The sequence below is a fragment of the Mesocricetus auratus genome, unplaced genomic scaffold, assembly GCF_017639785.1.
Source record: "Mesocricetus auratus isolate SY011 unplaced genomic scaffold, BCM_Maur_2.0 Super-Scaffold_100028, whole genome shotgun sequence".
Taxonomy (NCBI): domain Eukaryota; kingdom Metazoa; phylum Chordata; class Mammalia; order Rodentia; family Cricetidae; genus Mesocricetus; species Mesocricetus auratus.
The window spans coordinates 11,535,873-11,553,890 of NW_024429209.1; the positions used below are offsets into that span (position 1 = coordinate 11,535,873).

Sequence of the window (18,018 nt, forward strand, 5' to 3'; positions counted from 1 at the left end):
TTGGCCCTGAGTAGGAGACCGCTGGACACCAACACCAGAGAGAAGGAACTTGCCTGCAATTCATCTGATTTACCCTGATGGCTCTGATGCCATGCATCCGGCTAGTCTCTTAACAGAGGCTACCCATGGGGTACAGGAGGCCCCAGCAGGCTCCAGGCGCTGTGTGGGTTGGAGCTGGAAGGCAGCGGAGATAAACTGTCACTCCAGCCCCTCTGGGCACCACTTGTGGCTGCAGGAACCCCCACCCCCACCCCAGAGGTTTCCCATCTGTAAAGAGTCCATGATATTTTATCCCTCATACATCCAGGATGTGGAGACCCCTTAATGAGATTAAAGAGATTAAGTGCTTTGGCAAAGCGCAGAGCCCTCCCCTGGCTGAGGCAACCAGGTGTCATTATTATGAAGATGTTTCTAATTGTCGTCTTGAAGCTTCTTCTTACCTCCTCTGCTACCCTGCTGGGCCTGGGGATACCCTGGGCTCACATTTAGCTTCTCCAACATTTTTAAAAACAGAATCCCACCCCCCCTGCTGCTGCCAGCACCATGCGGAATGCTTTCTATTAAAATTTAAAAACCACTTGTCGAGTCCCTGGGAACACTCAGATTACATTGGAAACAAGCCCCTTCTCCAACTCCGCCCTCCTGCCTCTCTCTGCTCCCTCTCGGATCATCACTTATAATGTGGGCTGGCTGGTCTGGTCTTGACCTTGCTTCTAGCTGCCCAGCTGGGGCGCCCTAATGTAGATGAATGATCCACAGGAGATGCGGGGATTTGGCTGCAAGGGAAGGGGAGGTTGCGGGACAGAGGAGGAGGCCAGTCCAGAGACCAGCAGCAGGGGAGGTGACACAGAAGAGGAGGGGCAGGAAAGTGGGTCAGGGTGGAGAGATGAGGGACGACCCACACTTACAGACCGGAACAGCTGCCGTAGCAGAAAGAGGTAGAAACAAGAGATAGCCACAGAAAGAGAGGACACGGGGTAGAGGCGGCACTGCTCAGGAACCGGGGCAGCACGGAGGGCCCCTTTTGCAAGGATCTCAAACACACTCCCCTCACCCCGTCTTCCCTTATGGGTCCCGCCACAGTCTTGTCCGTTCAAGCAAACCCTGTGTGTGTATCTATATGTTCCCCCCAAAGACTTTCCTGATACCCCACATTAAAGCCCACAAGATCATCAGCCCTCTCAGAACTGGTGAGGCCATCATCATGGAGTTATCAGGTGACCGTGTTTGTTTGGGCCGCTGATGATGTCAATATCTGCCACAGCCATCTGGCCAGCGACAGAAGGCAAACGTGGTGAATGGAACAGGGCAGGGGTTGGCACAGAGTGTCTTATTTTTTAACTCTGTCCACTTTCTGTTTTGAGACAAAGCGTAAAGGTTCTCATGGAACCTGAAGCTCGCCAAGTCAGCTAGACTAGCTGACTAGGGGGCCACGGGGAAATTTGTTGGGAGGCACAACACTGCTTCTGGGTTTTTCAGGAGCGGTGGGGATCCAAACTCAGGCCCCATGCTTACAATGTAAGCACTTTCCACTGAGCCAACTCTTCCTGTAACTCCCCTGTGATCATTCACTCAACACCTATAAGGCTCCAGTGTCTTAGACCCCTGGGGGAAGGATGGTGTAGTGAGATATCCACCCTGCCCTCACCTGCAGTGTTGACCACGCCCATTTGGGTGGGTTTAGATCTGGGGTCAGGACAGGTGGCTGGCTCTCTCTTGCATCCAGTCGGGATCCTTAGAGGGGGGCCTGCGGAAGGCCATCTGTTTCTTGTGTAAGTGACTTCTCCCCGAAATAAATTATATTTAACCTATATTTGAACCTAGTCCCGTGGATCATTATCCGTGCCTCCGCAGGATGTCGGCTTTATCAGCTTTGCACTGGGGGCCATGTTGGCCCAGGGCCTATCACAGAGTCGTTGCTCACGCTTGAATAGGTTGTTTATGTTTTATTTAGTTAGTTTTAGTTTTACATTTTATTCATTTTTATGTGTGTGCTGTGTATTGGGGGGATTCGTGTGTGCCATGGCATGCGTGCCTGTGGAGGCCAAAGGACAACTTTGTGGAGTTGGTTTTCTCCTTCTGTCTTTACATGGATCCCAGAGCTAGAGCTGGGGTTGTCAGGCCTCCATAGCAAGCGCCTTACCTGCTGGGCCATCTTGCCAACCTTTGAATAGCTTGCTGATGAGAGAGACAAGGTGTGCACCGGCATGCTCCTCTCTGTCCAGCTCACCTAAGGTCCCTAGGTGTAGACCCCCAAGGGTCAGTGCCTCCTCTATGTCACCTGTCCCCACCAGAAACCTCCTGTTCCACTTGTCCCTCCAGCGGGGGAGTGAGAGCTAGTGCTGTTGCTAGGCGAGAAGATGTGGCACATATAGATCTTCCTGGACTTTAATTAAAAACATCTTTAGAAGTCGTCTCTGCCGAGGCCAGCGATTGATTCCTGGCTTGGGCCCGAGGGCTGCTGAGCCACACTTTGCAACCGGGACAATCAGAACCACCCCCCCCCCCCCTTACTGCTTGTTGTCTCCTGCAAACGATACTCCTGGGCCTTCCTCTTTTCCTCTCTGCTGCCACCCCCCCCAAGCCCCAGATCTAGGAGACAGACCGCACACCCTTACACTTTTATTTCCGCTCTGCTCTAGGCTGCAAAATGGGGGAGAGAGCCCATGGGGGATGAAACGAGATCGGGTGTGAGAGCGATTTCAAGCCGTAAAGTACTGTGCCAGGAAGGGTCCTGTCTGTTCCCCTGAAGGAAGCCACGGATGCTGAGCCCAGGAAGTAGGAGTTCTGGTTCCAAGTTCCGTCTCAGCTCTGACTGTGCGGCCTCCGACAAGTCACTTTATCTCTCATTGCATTTAGTTCCTTGTCAGCAGAATGAGGACAGTAACACCTGCCCTGCTTATTGCCGGGATTGGAGGATAAAGGCGAACGGCTCTGTGAAAGCAGTGTTAGCCGATAGCTGTTATTTACTGAACATGCCAAGTGCTGGGTGTACTGCAAAGCAGGCTCCTTCTGCCCATTAGAGATGCAGCTCACAGGGGGAACTGGAGCCAAGGGAATGGGACTGTGGCAGAGGCCTGCAACGTCCACGCTTGGCTGAAGCCCAGTCCCATGGCCCAGCCACACCAGTCCTACTGGGATGTACACCATATCCCCTACCCTACCCTCACAGCAGACATCACTAATCTATTGTGGCACTCCCTTCTGCCAAGCCCAAATGAAACCTTCAGACTCTCCAGTCACTACCAATTGATCGAGGGAGGTGCAGGGGATGAAACTGACTCATCGCTATTCTGAGGCTGGGATGGTGTCGTTTATCTGTGTGCCCTGCACACGCAGTGCAGTGTGTGAAGTGGGTGCCAGGAATTCAAAGTGTCTCAATACAAAGTAAATTCCAGCAAACATTAGCTATGTCCTTGTCCTCAGATGACTCATTACAGGCTCTCAGAGTCAAGCACGCTGGACACCATGCATACAGTGGGTGCTAATATTCATTGGGGGATTTCATTGTTCTCTGCATTTCCTGCAGGGCTCAGAATAGAGTAGTAGCTAATGAACACCGATTGAATCTTGACTGTGTGTGTGTGTGTGTGTGTGTGCCTGTCTGTCTGTCTCTGTCTCTTTCTTCTTTTCTAGGCAGGGTTTCTCTGTGTATCCCTGGCTGTGCTGGAACTCTCTCTGTAGACGAGTGTGGCCTTGAACTCAGATCCGCCCGCCTCTGCCTCCCGACTGCTAGGACTAAAGATGTGTGCCACCACCGCCCAGCTAAGGCTCTGTGTTTTCAATGGTGCCAAGTGCAGTATCTTGCATACAGTTGGTATCAATGACTGAAGAAGCAGAGCTGGGCCTGGAAGCCCAGGGAGAGGACAAATCCTCTCACTGTATCTGAGTCAGGTTGTGACACCCTAGGGGGGGGCCTGGGCCCCGCCCTACCCTGAGCGACCACAGAGGTAAGCACTTCACTGTCTAGATTCACGGCTTGTCAACTTTATGAAGCCCCAAGTTGTCGTCCCTTCCTCTGCTGATGTGTCTTCAGCCAGGATTGTCTGTGACCAGACTCAGAGCCGGGTGTCCCTCACGCATCTCTACCTGGGTTTATGGTGGACACTCCAGTTCCAACCTGTCAGGGGATGAACTCTGTTCCAGACTTGTCCCTCCTTCCTTCCTCAGCAGCTCCCATACCTCTTGCCTCTCTCCCCCACATCCACTCGTGCCCTGACCCCTAGGGCTCTGCCTCCGAAACACACCGGTCTCCTTTCCCACTGTCCTTGCCATTGCCCCTGTCCAGCTGGACACCCCCCACCTCCTTCCTTCCATCCTTGCCTCTGTGGTCTATACCAACAAACAGCCAGGTCATGCTTTTAACATATACACTGGATCATGTCACATCTGTCCCCATCTCACTCAGCTGCCACTGAAAACCTTTCAGCAGCCACAAAGTCCCATATACTTCATCTTACGTCCCTTTTTCTGAGGTACCCCAGCACTGTCTGTTGCCTCCTCTCTTCCTCCAGCAATCCTGAATCAGGACCAGCACAGTGTGTCTCGGGTCTTTGCACCCATAGCTCCCTGTGCCTACAACGCCCTTTGAATGTGGTGGCAGTTCAAGGGTGGTACCCAACCCAACAGTGCCTCCTGGGCGCTTGCTTTCATTTCTAACAGTCAGGCTTGCTGGATTGGAAAGCCTGGGGGTGTGGCTGGGGTGGAGCTCTGAGGTAGAGTGCTTACCTAGCATGCATGAGCTGGGTTTGATCCCCGGCACTGCAAAGAAAGAAGGAAGAAAGGAGCCCTGGGGGACAGATGTGGCAGCCTGTGTTAACTAACTCTTTAGGTAATTTGGGTACACACCAGAGTTGGAAAACCCTGTTTCGTTCATTCAGTTCCCTTCCTTCAGTGTGTGATTCAACACTCTCATAAAGCGATAATTTCCAGGGCTGCAGAGCTGGCTCTGTGGATGAGGCGCTCGCTGTGCAAATGTGAGGACCTCAGTTCTAATCCCCAGGCCCACATAAAGGTGGATGAGATAGTGTACATCCATAGTGCTCCTCTAGCGGGATGGGGGGATGGAGACAGGAGAATCATCAGAAGCTCACAAACCAGCCAGCCCGGCCATACTGTGGGCAAACAAAAGACAAGGTAGATGGCAGAAAACAACGCTGGAGGACGCCCTCTGGCCTGCGCCCATGCTCTGTGTCAGCACACACCCGCACTCACACACTTGAACGTGCACACACACACAGACACCCAGTACACGTCTAAAAAGGGGAAGAATTTCTACCAAACTCTAGCCGGTCCTGATCCTGTCCCTCTCTTACCCTACTGTGTGCCCTTCTGGCGATCCGCAGTGCAGGACACAGTGCCTGGCTTGTGCCTGTGATACGATGGACCCCTGCTCCCAGTGCTCAGAAAGTAACCCTGGCTCCTGGAGGAGGACAGGGGCTTGCTCAAGGTCATGGGGTGTCAGGCCTGCTAACTGTCTGCTGAGGACCTGCTTCTCTGCACGGTCCCAGTGTGGGCTAGCATGCCCCCCCCTCAAATGCGTGGTTCATTGGCCCCCGGCGCACTTCCCTTCTCTTTTAAGCTCTGAGTGGTTTAATTTGCGAGCACAGCTGCCTTTCATGTCGCAAGCTGCGTCCCTGCTCCCTCTGATCTCTGAAGTTGCCCCATCCACTGCTGCTTGTCGGCCCCGCCCTGCTCAGCCGGGATCAGGAGGCTCAGTTAATTGTGACTGATTTTCAAAGCTGCCTGGAGTCTCTGTGAGCACCCAGGGCCGGATCAACTTCTTCAAAAAGTTACTCAAATAAATCAACTAATTTAATTTTTGCCTTTTCCCGCCCCCTCCTTGGTTCCCCAGCTTGTCCAAAGTGAGTCACCCTGCTTTCCTTTCTTCTGAGTGCTATGTGAGTTCAGGCTAGGACTCTGGCCAGTGCCTCCTACACTCTGGGACCTGAGATGCACTCTTGTCCTTTCCTGAGTTCAATTTCCTCATCTGTGAAACAAGACCCTGGCCTCTCTGACAGCCTGGACGCTGAAGGCAGGGTTCAATTGCAGCACTCACTGGCTACAGGCCCCATCGTACCTTTTCTTCCCTCTGGGCCCTGGTGCTCCCCTGTGTTCAGTGGGGTGCTGGCAACAGACCTGGCATGCTAATCGGTCAGGCGAGAGTGAGGCGGGGATGGCAGAGCCAGGGTGGAGAACGTGGCCTGTTTGTCCGTCTGCCCCAGCCCCAGCCCTTCTCTGCAGTATGGTACACAGGACTCTCCCAAGGCTCCCTTGGAAGTCGCTTAGCTGTATAGTATCAGCTCTCTCCAGCTTTCTGGTCTTTTCTGTGCACGAGCGTGCAAGTCAGAGAGATGGCTGCGTAGGTGAAAGCACTGCGCAGGCAAGTCTTGTGACCTGAATTGGAGCTGCAGACCAACATAAAAGCAGGGTGTGGTGGCACTTTGCAGCTGTAATCCAAGCTCTTCTGTGACAAGATGGGAGGCAAAGACAGGAGAATCTGCTGGAACCACAGGGCCAGCTAGCCTGGAGTACATAGCACAGCAGGAGACACAAGAGAGACCCTGCTTCAAAGCAAGGTGGAAGGATGAGTCGGTGCAGTAGATAAGATGCTTGTCAAGAGCTCAATTCTTAGAGCCACAGTGGAAGGAAAGAAGCCCCTTCCCAAAGTTGCCCGATGACCTCCGCATATACCCATGGCTTGCATGCCCCTGAGCACATTATATATATACATATTATGTATGTAAGTTCTTAATTAAAAACCCTACACATCAGTTTTGGGGAAGGTAGACAGACCATGCACTCTTGGGTCAGAGATTAAAGCGGGAGGGCTGCTGGACCTGGGGAGTCAGGGAACTGAGCTGACTCTGGCTTGCTTGTGACCTTGAACACCACTGCTCCCCGGACCCCAGTTTCTCCAATTACACAGTTCCTGCTAAACGCTGGGCAACCCTGGAATTTCCTGGGTCTTTGCCACCCACAACCTCCCGGGTATTTCCCCAGCCAGAGCTCCCCGGTGAATCGGTGTATTCTGCTGATGGTTTAAGGATCTTTGCTGTCTTTCTGAATGAGCCCTTCTTAGCACCCCAGAAACCAAGCTCCCACTTTCCTTTCATCTCCCAGAGCTGTTCTTCCAGCTCAGGAAATGGAAATTCCATCAAGTTCACCACTCAGGTCGAAATCCCAAACGTAAGCCTTGAGTTCTGGCTCTTACATCCTACATCCAATCCATTAGCAAACGCCTTCAGCCTAACTTTCAAAATGCATACAGCAGCGACCTCATTTCTGCATTCCTTCCAGTGCCTCCTTGAGTGGAGCCACCATTTCCCCTCTTGATAACCGCAGCGTCCCCCTTAGAGCAGCCAGCTCCTGCCATGGCCTTCCCCATACCTGTCACTTCGTCATGGAACAGCCATGAGATCATGTTAAAAAAAACAAGCCAGGCCCCGTCATTTTTCTGAAGGGGACCCGCCACGGCCTGCCTAGCTGTGCAGAATAAAAGATAGGGCCCTAACTGTTATCTAGATGGTTGTGTGATGCTGGGGGATCTTAACCCAGGGCCTTTGCACCTTCTGCTGTCCTGCTCTTCCCCTACAATGCCCATCTCCTCACCTCACTGCTTCAGCATCACCCCCAAGAGGCCTTAGCACACCAGTCATCCTTCTGTTACTCGTGCCTGCCATCTCTAGAAAGAACACGCTATTTGTGAATGTGTGGACTCTTGTCTGTCTATACATAGCTACACCTCCATGCCGTGGCTAGCACACAGTAGGCCCTCAACAAATTTCCTTTTAAATGAATACTACATGCCAACAAACACATGGCCAGTCATAGGAACACGCAGGTTTTGATGCGTTGCTCAGTTAACAAGCATGTACTCATCTAACACACACATGTATCTGTGTACACGCAGGGTTCACTCCTTGTTGCTCAATTTCCCCACTATTCCTTGGTGCCCCCCCATTTTCTCTGCCTTATATTCCCCTTTGAATATCAGCAATCTGCTTATTGGGCCAATTTTGATCCAACCTGGACATACTGGGGCTGACTATGCCCTCCCCCAAACACCTAAGTGTTCCCGCTTCCGATGTACAGGCAAAGGTTGGGAGCTCCACAGAAAGGCCAAGCCAGTTAGTATCTTCAAGAGAGGGTAGCCTAGGACCCAGGACACTGTTCTCTGCCTGCCTGGCTTGCAGATCTCTTTGGCTAATATGGTGAGGTAGGGGTGGCAGCTTGAGACCCACAGCCCATGACTCAGACTTAGGAGCCTGGGTGAAGTGGAGCTTTGGTGTTCGGAGGGCTGTCTGATGTCACCATGGGTGGGTGGGGCAGGGGCATGCCAAGTTGAGTCCTGGCACACTGTCCTATTCAGACGTGTTCTGAACAGGGCTGTCTCACATCTACAGGCAATTGTGTGTTTTCTTTTGTTACCTGCACAGGTAACAAAATGCACATGTACCCATGTGTGCAGTGTCCCTGGCTGCTTGCAGCCATACCCAGCAAAGAGCAATTGGTTTTCTCCGTGTCTCATGTGGGCTGGAGTCTCGCAGCAGGGCCTCCAAGGGGGAGCATCCCAGTCAAGTGAGTGAAGCTGTCCCTAGCGGCACCCAGATAGAAGAGTGCCCTCAGCAAGGTGACACCTGCTGAGGTTGCCCCTGTGCTCACGGTGGTGGCTGAGCTTGTCCAATAGCTTGCTTTGTTTGAGGGCCATTTCCTGCGCCTGCGGTGGGTGGCTATGCGCAGGCGTGAGATTGTGTTAGGATCCCGGCTGGCCTGGGTGTTGCCATTTTAGCCTGGAGAAAAGCCAGCAGTTGTGCAGGGGCAGCACCTACGTGCCGCTGAACTTTGAAGAAGAGCTGTGACCATGTTAAACACGGCCAGCATGTGAGGCTGTGTCTCTGAGCACACAGTGTGCACGTGCCTAGCCGGGTGTGCACGCACAAACGGGTTTGGGTGTTCAGCTGTATCTGAGCATTCAGCTGTCACTGAGTCCACAGACAGGCCACGTCCCACATGGGGTCTGGCTGTACAGATGCAGCTGAGGTCAAGTGTGAGCTTTGCCAGCTATGTAACTGGGAGTGTGTCCTGCTCCTGTCTGCCCTCTATGCCCTAGGGATAGTCACTCTGCCTCTCCTGTGCCTCCCAGCGGGACTCCATCAATTCATGCTTGAAGCATCCCTACCCCAGGCCTCACCCATCCCCCCAGCCCACCTGTAGGTGACAGCTCAGCCACACTGCCAATGTAGGGGCCATGTAGGAAGCGGGGCTCACTGTCGTTGATGTCCTGCACCTTGATGATAAACTCTGACTCGGGCTCCAGCAGGCGGTTGGTGGCACGATCCCTGGCTTGGGCCCGGAGTGTGTAGAAGGTTTTCTGTTCTCGGTCCAGGCGCTCAGTGGCATGGATGTCACCTGTCAGCTCGTCAATCAGAAAGATGGTCCCCGCACCCTCGCCAGAGATGGTGTACTTGATGGTTCCGTCGCCTTCATCGGAATCAGAGTGTATCTGTGGAGACAGGGCAGAGGCAGGGTGGGTACTGGGGAAGGTGGGGGCTCTTCTCTGACTCCTCCCCCACAGAGGCCCATGGAGGCCTGTTCCTAAGCACATCTCTCCATCAACTGAGCACAGAGAGGCCCAGAAGCTGTGCCGGTGACAGTCTGAGCTTTACATCCTCCATGCCCTCGTCACCTGGGATTCACCCTACTCTGCACCCTATAATCCATCTTCCCTAGGCCCCCAAAACCATCAGCTTTAGATGATAACCACTACCTCGCCCTATCCTGGCTCAAAAAACTCCCATGGTTCCTGCTGCCTTTAAAACGAAGTACGGGACAGCAGCTTGCACAGCCCCGCAGCTGCTATTATGAGCTCATGCATGTGCACATTTGTGTATATGTGCACATGTCGGGGTTGTGGGGGAGGGTGTCAGAAGACATCCTTAGGTGTCAGCTCTATGGTTTCATTTCATTTTTGACACAATGGCTGACCAGCAAGCCCCAGGGATCTCTGTTTCAGCTCCCAGCTCTGGGGTTACAAGTACATGCCACCATCATTGCCAAACGTGGGTTCCGAGAATCAAACTCATGTCCTCATGCAAGACAAGCCCTTTACCTCCTGAGCTATCTATCGCTCTAGTCCTGGAGCCCCTATTCCGAACACTCTTCCTTGTTTCTCTGCCTACTGAAAATGTATCCGCTGTTCAAAGTTCTGCTCATTTGCCACCTCGCCTGGAAAGCTTTGCTGGATCCCCCTCCAAGATCTCCAAGTACATCATCATCATCATCATCATCATCATCATCATCATCATGTCCCGCCTTGCAGAGTCACCACCCCGCACTTCTCAGACCTCCCTGTGCATGCAGCTTTTAAAGGTGGCTGTGGCTCGCCCGTTCTGGGGTGGGGCTTCCCAGGTCACAGCCCTGAGCTGCTCAGTGACCCACTTTGGGCTTTATCACACATCTCTGTAAGGGGAAGGTGGGTGGGCCCATGCTTTGCCATTTTGTGTGGACCAGGAGTGGGAAGAGGGGTGTGATTGCAGGGGCACCTGCACCCATCAGGCATTTTGCAGGGTAAGGAGCACATTTATCTAGATTAGGATTCTAGATAAGGACAAAAATAAAAGATTAGAACAGACCTCATTCAAGCAAGTTTTGCTTTTTTCTTTCTTTCTTCTTCTTCATTTTCCTAGGGAGGCCAGTCCATTGAGGAGCTGCCTGGCTTCCTGTCCCCTGTGCTCCCTCCCTGTGCTCCCTCCCTGTGCTCCCTCCCTGTGCTCCCCCACTCCATTCTAGAGCTTCTGCAGAAGGCTCCAGAGGAAGGCACAGGCTGTCCTTGATTCCAGCATTATCTCCCGTGTGTCTTACATAAATCACTGTGGCTCTCTGAGCCCGCCACTGCATCTGTAACACGGCATATTCTCCCAGAGGAGCTGGGTTGACAGTCCCCTAAGGCCCTTGCCAGCTGCCCAGCATCAGCAGCACAGGAGGAAGGATGCTGTCCAAGAACTGGGGCTGGAACCAGGTCCCACTGAACCGTGCATGACCCCTGTGGCTACTGGACCACTAAGATCCAAAAGTCTGGGAGATGGGAGCAGACGGGACTACTTAGGGAAGGTATGGAGGCTTTTCACTTTTTTAGCATCCACTACAAATATACCTGTTGGCATTAGCTAAAACTTAGCCCTGCCTGAGACACATAAGTATCTGATACACAGAAGCCATGATTATATTATACTAAGCATTCACTATTTATAACTGAGATTTTTCTCCCTGTACAGCCAGGCACCAAACCCTGGGCTGTTTCCACTGCACTGGCATCTCTTGGGGTAGGAACCAGCAATAACCTGTTCTCTTGCAAACAGAAACACCGAAGACTTCACCCTCCAATGCACAAATCTCCAAGCAGCCCTGAGTAGAAGAAAACCCATCTGGATTTTAGCCGCTGCTTGTCTCTAAGCCTCCGTGGAGACGGGGCATGAAGGAGACAGTCCCTGCGGCCTGACTGTGGGAGATTCAGGCCCCCTCACCCTCAGAACAGGTGCCAGAAAACTCATCAGGAGGAGGGCCCATCCAGCCACGCAGGAGGAGTCGGGTGTAAATTCTGGGGTAGAACTTCGTGTCTGAAAGGTAGATCGTAGAAGTGCCATTTGGAAGATTGAATGGCCCATAAACATTTTCATATTTCATTAGCCGATTAATGGGCATCTCTCTCTTTTTGGCGACTCTGCTGATTCTCAGCAGAAATTGCCTGGAGTAAATGGAGGCGTCTGGTGGAACCTTTCCGGGTCCCCGTCCTGTTATAGATTGCCCCAATTAATGCCCGTCCTGGGCTCCTTCTTCCTGTCCAGTTACTGTTAATAGATTTCTCATAAGTGGCTGGACTGTAAAAACCTCATAACTCAGTTTAATGCCCCCAATAAAATTATCTCAGATGTCGGCCCTGAATCATTGGCAGTGCCTAGGATGAGGGGACCTGTCTATGTTTGTTTGTATCACCTTTCCTTGGGGAGATACAGTGGGAAAGAGGGGATACAGCCTTTCTTAGGGTGCCTCTGCCGACTTCCTAATTTGACCTGTTTATTTGACCAGCAAACACTTGGGAGCAGCATGAAGGTAGAAGAGATGAGACTGTGGGAGAATCATCTTCAACACTGTCTGTCACAGCTCTGTAAAATGGCTGTCACATGTCCTGTATGAGGACACTAGGGCCCAGAGATAGAAGTGATCTTGTCATGTGGAAGCTAAGCTTGGAGGGGTTGTAATCATGGTGGGTTCTTCTGAGTCCTGTTCCCCCACCTGAGGCATTCAAGCCTCTCCGCCTGGTACAGAAAAGATTAAATAAACACTCAGGGCTGGAGAGATTATTCAGTGGTTAGGAGCACTGGCTGCTCTTCCAAAGGACCTAGGTTCAATTCCCAGCACCCACATGGCAGCTCACACCTGTCTAACTATAGTTCCAATGAATCCGACTCCCTCACACAGACATACATTCAGGCCAAATACCAACACGCAAAGATTAAATGAACACATGTTGACAACCACCCAAGCCCCTGGCCACGGCGGCCTCTTCTCCCCTCTGTGTCCTGGAGTTCCATGATGTACAAGGTCTCACATCTCTTGACATTTTGCTTTTCTTCTTTCTTTCCTTTTTTTTTTTTTTTTTTTTGAGACATGGTCTCAGGTAGCCCAGACTCACTAGGTACCTGAGAATGACCTTGAACTCATGATCTCCCTGCTTCCCCAACTTCCTCAACTAGTGTTAGTATTAGAGCCTGGCACCCTGATATTTTCACATAGATCTCCTTCCACTCTCAATGAGGGGTAGGGAGAAGGGAGTGGAACCAGCACAGATAGCATCGATATTCTATGAAGTGTGACATAGCGCTCACACTGGGGCCCAGTAGCTTCTCTCCAGGGACTACAGGGTCAGACTGCCAATCAGCCCAGAGAGGGAAGAGCTAAGAGCTCAGAGCTGTGGGGCTAGGCTGGGCTATAGCCTAGCTCCACCCTAGAAGACAGTGTAAGAACCCCAGATGTGCATGGCAGCCTCCACCTGGGGGGCGGGGGACGATGATGTGCTCTCAACCCCTGAGCACCTACTGTGTTACTCCCGCTACAGGCTTTCAGCACACAGTGTGCAGATGTCTTTGCATGCAACACGTGGGGACACCAAGGTGGGCCTGGGTCTTCTGGACTCATGGGTGCTGCTCTGTCTTCCTTCAGCCCCAGGGAGGTGCCTCAGTCAGCTCACAATACCCCCAGCAGAGGATGGGGAGCAAGGGGAGGGGCCACTGGCTGGGTCTCAGACACTTCTCCCTGAGTCTCAGTTTTACCATTTGGACAAAGACCTAAAGCAGCACATCAGGAAGGATGATGGGTGTAAAGTCAGTGCGGTGCACACCAGCTCCAGCTTTGCCCCCAGCCTGCCGCCGGCTGGCCAGGTGAGTGGAGGCCCTCCTCAGAGCCTCGGCTCTCTCATCTGTAGACAGGTCTGCCATTGCTACTAACAGGCCCTGCAGATTCGTAGGGTATCATAGGCAAGCTCACAGCACACAACAGGTTCTTACTGTGGTTCAGCATCCCTCTCCTGTCTCCGGACTCAGGAAGGATCGGGATGGCGAGTGTCATCCAATTCACCCTCCCCACCTCCCCACACAAGGATGACTGGCAGATACCTCTGTCAATTGGAGGCCTAGAGGCTATCTCCCCGTGCCTTTTCAGTTCAAAGTGCCTCCAGGAAGCCCTATCAGGTGTGGTCTATGTGGTGGAAGAGCCTGGTCCCTCCTCCACGCACAGGCCTCTCCATGCCACACTCCCCTGTAGCCTTTCAGTGCTGTGCTTGGGGGTCCTGGGCACAGGGGTCCTGGGTTGCTGGACGGGTTGATTTTCTGGCCATACACTAAGACACTAATGGTGCCAGCAGAGAAAATTCAGGAGTGCAGAAGAGATGAGTATGCACGCTTGTGAGTGAGTGTGCATGCTTCAGTCAGTTCACGCATGCACATGAAGGAAGTGTGAGCTCAGAACCTTCTAGAGGGTACAGCAGAGAGTTCATTCTTATCTCCGCAATGGTGCCCAACACGGGCCTGACAGTAAACACACTGAACATGTGACTAAAGACATAAACTGTCACTAGAGTTTCCTACCTGCCCGGGATTTCTGGGCCCATTTGCCTCCTCTTACACATTCCTATCAAGGTGCCCCATATGAGCCTGAAATTCGAGAGTCACCTACTTCCCAGGGGAAGAAGAGACTTTTCTCACCTCTCAGTCTCAAGTGGACACAGGCTAGGCAACGGAAGGCAGTCACAGGGCTCTTATGTTACTCTGCACAATACTAGAGACTTCAGCATGACCTCTGCCTGCTGCATCCTCTCGAACCCTCTCCTATTATACAGATAGGCAAACTGAGGCCCAGAGAAGGTATACATCCTACCTGAAGCCACACAGCTCACAGCAGGCAGTTCCAAAGCCAGTGTGACACCATGTCCGTTCTTACTACCACACCCGGGGTGGCCTGTTTCTGAGGAGGAACCCCCACCCCACCTCATCCCCACCCCTAGCCTTCTGTCATAAACACCAAAAACATAGCACGATGGTGCCTCATCCCAGGGGGCTGCAAATGGGATTTACAGGGCCATTAATTACTTCCTCCTAATTAAATCAAAATTAAATGCGAGCAGAGGTAGGGTTTCCTTATTAAAGACAATTAAACGGACAGCGAGGCTACGCAAATAAAATGAGTCCAGGATTTAAACAGAAAGCAAATCAAATAAAGAGCCTCCCCCAATGCAAGGGGTCTGTTCACGCAGGCACAACTCGCAAGCCAAGAGTTCATCAATTTTCTTTAAATATTAGCAACTTAATTAAATCCACTCTCCTCCCCACTCTAATCCTGCTGTATATCTAAAATAGATCTTACCGCCCACAGGAGTTGGTCATAAGTGCTGACCCCATAATTCTATCTTTAAAAAAAAATGTAAAATCCTACAAAATCCACATTCGACTGACAGGAGCCTCGGGGGAAATTACAGTTCAGAAAGGGGATTAGTGAAAGTCCCCAGATTTTATGGAAATGCTAGGAGGTTGCTTTGGGGGGGTGTGTTTGAGAAGGTGAGAGGAGGCAGCTGGGAATGCCGCCTAGGTAGGGCTGTGCAGGGAGCTGTTGCTGGGGCCTGGCGACAACTTAACAACTGCAGGGCCTGGTGGTTCCTGCGGGTGCTGACAGGAGCCTGGCGGTGAGTGATGGAGAAGGCGGTTGTGAAATCGGCTACCGTTGGGCACACGGGGTTCACTGCCTGGTTCTGTTGCTAAGCTACCTTTAGAATTCGACAAGGACTGATGCTCAGTGTGATTCCCTGGGGTGGGGGACTAGGAAACACTGATTTCACTGGAACCATGGAGAAGCCCTTTCTCCTGGCAGATCGAGGGGTGTGGCATGACGGGAACACACTCACATGCGTGTGCATACACGCCAGCACTGTATGCGTGGATTTGGCTGGCTAGGGACAAAAACAAACAAACAACAACAACAAATAAACACCACGACAAACAACAAAAACAACCCAAGCTCACACTCTTAAGGTTGACCTTCTCCCTCCAACGAGTGATGGGAGACTCAAATGCGTTTGGGACTGCATGTGTGAGGGAAGGGGGCTACTAGAACCTGAGTATCTGAATCTGGTTCCAGTCAGTTCACTGGTCACACATGGGTCTCCCTTGGTAAGAAGGCTCAGGCAAGTGTTTCAAAGCCATGGAACCATCTTCTTGCTCCCCGCATGGTACCTTTGGCTTTAGCAGCAGGGGGATTAAGCTCTATGCAAAGGGGATGGAGGAGGCTGGCAATCCACAACAGTGGTGAAGACCTACCTGCCCGGTGGATGGGCCAGCACAGTGCTGTCTCACAGCAGATGCTTAGCATGAACTCTAGACTTGAAGTGGTGTCTGGATACCTGGTGGCTTGCCTGATCCTGTATTTGCAATGCCAATTGGCCTTGGCACAAGTTTCTCTATCCCCGGGCCCCCGGGCCCCCTTTTTAAAGTAAAGAGATTTATTAAGAGCCCTATTGACAACAAATTATGGTTCAAGGTGATGGCATGGAGTTTACTCAGGCTGTTGAGACCCAAAAGGCTGTCCAGGCAAAGATGCAGGCAGCCAGTTAGTGTCTCCACTTCCTGTTTAGCTGGCTCCTCTTTCTGCTTTTAGAGCCTGAGTGGCTGGCTGGGTGCCCCTTGCAGAGAATCTAGCTGCTGGGCCAGTGACTACCTGGTCATTTGCCTCATCTGACTCTAAGCAGACATTTGAGTCCTCTGAGGTCTCTTTGGGGACCTCGGGCAGGTCCAGATTTTTGTCTAAGTCTTCCAGTTCTGGGCCTTCAGCCTCAGACTAGCCTCTTCACCAGGGCATCAGAAACTACAGCAAGGTGTGAAACAGCTTGGTAAGGTGCTTGCCCAACAGTATGAGACTCTGAGCTGGGGCCCCAGAATCCGGATAAAAAGCCAGGCGTGGTGCCATGCTCTTATAATCCCAGCCCAGGGAGGCAGAGACAAGTGGACCCCTGGGGCTCACTAGTCAGCCAGTCCAGGCTCCTCCAAGAGTTCCAGACCAGCGAGTGAGAGACCCTGTAACAAAGGATGCGGTTTAAAAGTGGGGTAGCAGAGGTTGTCTAGTGGCCTCCAAATACTCAAGAAGCTGCCCTAGCAGACGCCCCTGTTCACGCCAGTCTCTCGCCCTCTCTGCCTTTGGTTTTTCTATCTACAAGAAAGAGAGATGCTTTTTACCTTGCATGTGGGCGATTAAATACTTTATATGGGAGTGATAAAGAGTAAAAAAGACAAACGAGTCCTGGGCTGAGTGTTTGGTGGGCTCCGTTTTCTTTCTTAATTGAGAATCTGGGCACAGGGGCTCTCAGATCTCCTTGTTTGCAGGTGAAGAGAGAGTTCTGTGTATGTGTAAAGATTGGGGTCTGGGCACAGGGGCTCTCAGATCTCCTTGTTTACAGGTGAAGAGAGAGGTCTGTGTGTGTGTAAAGATTAGGGTTCAAGGCTTGCAGAACTGGGATTCTTAACTGCCAAACAAGTGTCTGTCCCTCCCACATCTATACTCTTCTGTTGATCTGACTGGGAGTTGACAGTCCTCTGCCTCGGGGCTGCAGGACCATCACAAGCAAGGCCTGGGCCTGCCCCAGCCCCATCTGTCAGATCCCAGCTTTCCTCAGCAATGGGAACCTTCTTCAGCTCATGCGTGGAGGATGGTGTCTGAGCAGCTCCTGTGTCAGGAGAGCAGCGTTTCCTACACGCAAATCCACGGGTTTACATGGCGTTTTCCCTGTCACTGTCAGGGCTAGTCTCTGAACCCCAGATCTGTGTCAGCCAGTTTTCAGGCTCAGGTCACACACATACGCTCCGGAGCTGGAGTCCCCACTGCCAACCAGAGTGTGCTGGCAAGCTGCCGGCCCACCAAGACCCAGAGAATCTGCCCAGGTACCACCTTCATCCTGTAAGCCCCCTCTGCTTCTCCATCTCCACTGCTGGCAAATCTCCAAAGAAGCCACGCTCTCCAGGCTTCAGAGTTGCAGCTCCCTTCTATCAGCTTGGTGAGCTCCTACTCCTACGCTAAAGCCCAGCTCAGGGGTTTTTCTCCACCATGAAGCTAGCCAACAATCCCATTTAACTGGTGCCTATTGGCTTCCAGGGCTGTGAGGGTTTTACACACACGTTGATGTGAGAAGTCTTGAGAGCTGCAGGTGGCAGGAGTCGCATCATACTGCTGTGTCCCCCAGCAGTACACCCAGGCTTTGTGAGGGGCGAGGGTTGAAAGGATGACCTCCCTTCCTTACAGCCCCAGAGCCAGTGTTCAGCCAGGTTAACCAGCATTTGCTCAGAGATTGGGAAGGCATTGATTCTTTGACTCACTTATTCACAGGACCGTGTGTGACCATCATGGGCAACAACACTGGGGATCTAACGGTGAGCCAATATGCTTTGACGAAAGAGGCATGTGCCAATTGCATAATCAGAC

At 52.2% G+C, this 18,018-nt stretch overlaps 1 protein-coding gene across 3 annotated transcripts in view; it reads right to left on the reverse strand.

Moving 5' to 3' along the window:
- Cdh22 (cadherin 22) overlaps positions 1-18,018 on the reverse strand; it is a 123,273-nt gene that overhangs the window by 49,157 nt on the left and 56,098 nt on the right. For all 3 annotated transcript variants that reach the window (XM_040732786.1, XM_005084979.4, XM_040732787.1), the window contains exon 3: positions 9,211-9,505. In XM_040732786.1, the coding sequence (XP_040588720.1) occupies positions 9,211-9,505 (295 nt within the window). The remainder of the gene's footprint in view (positions 1-9,210; positions 9,506-18,018) is intronic.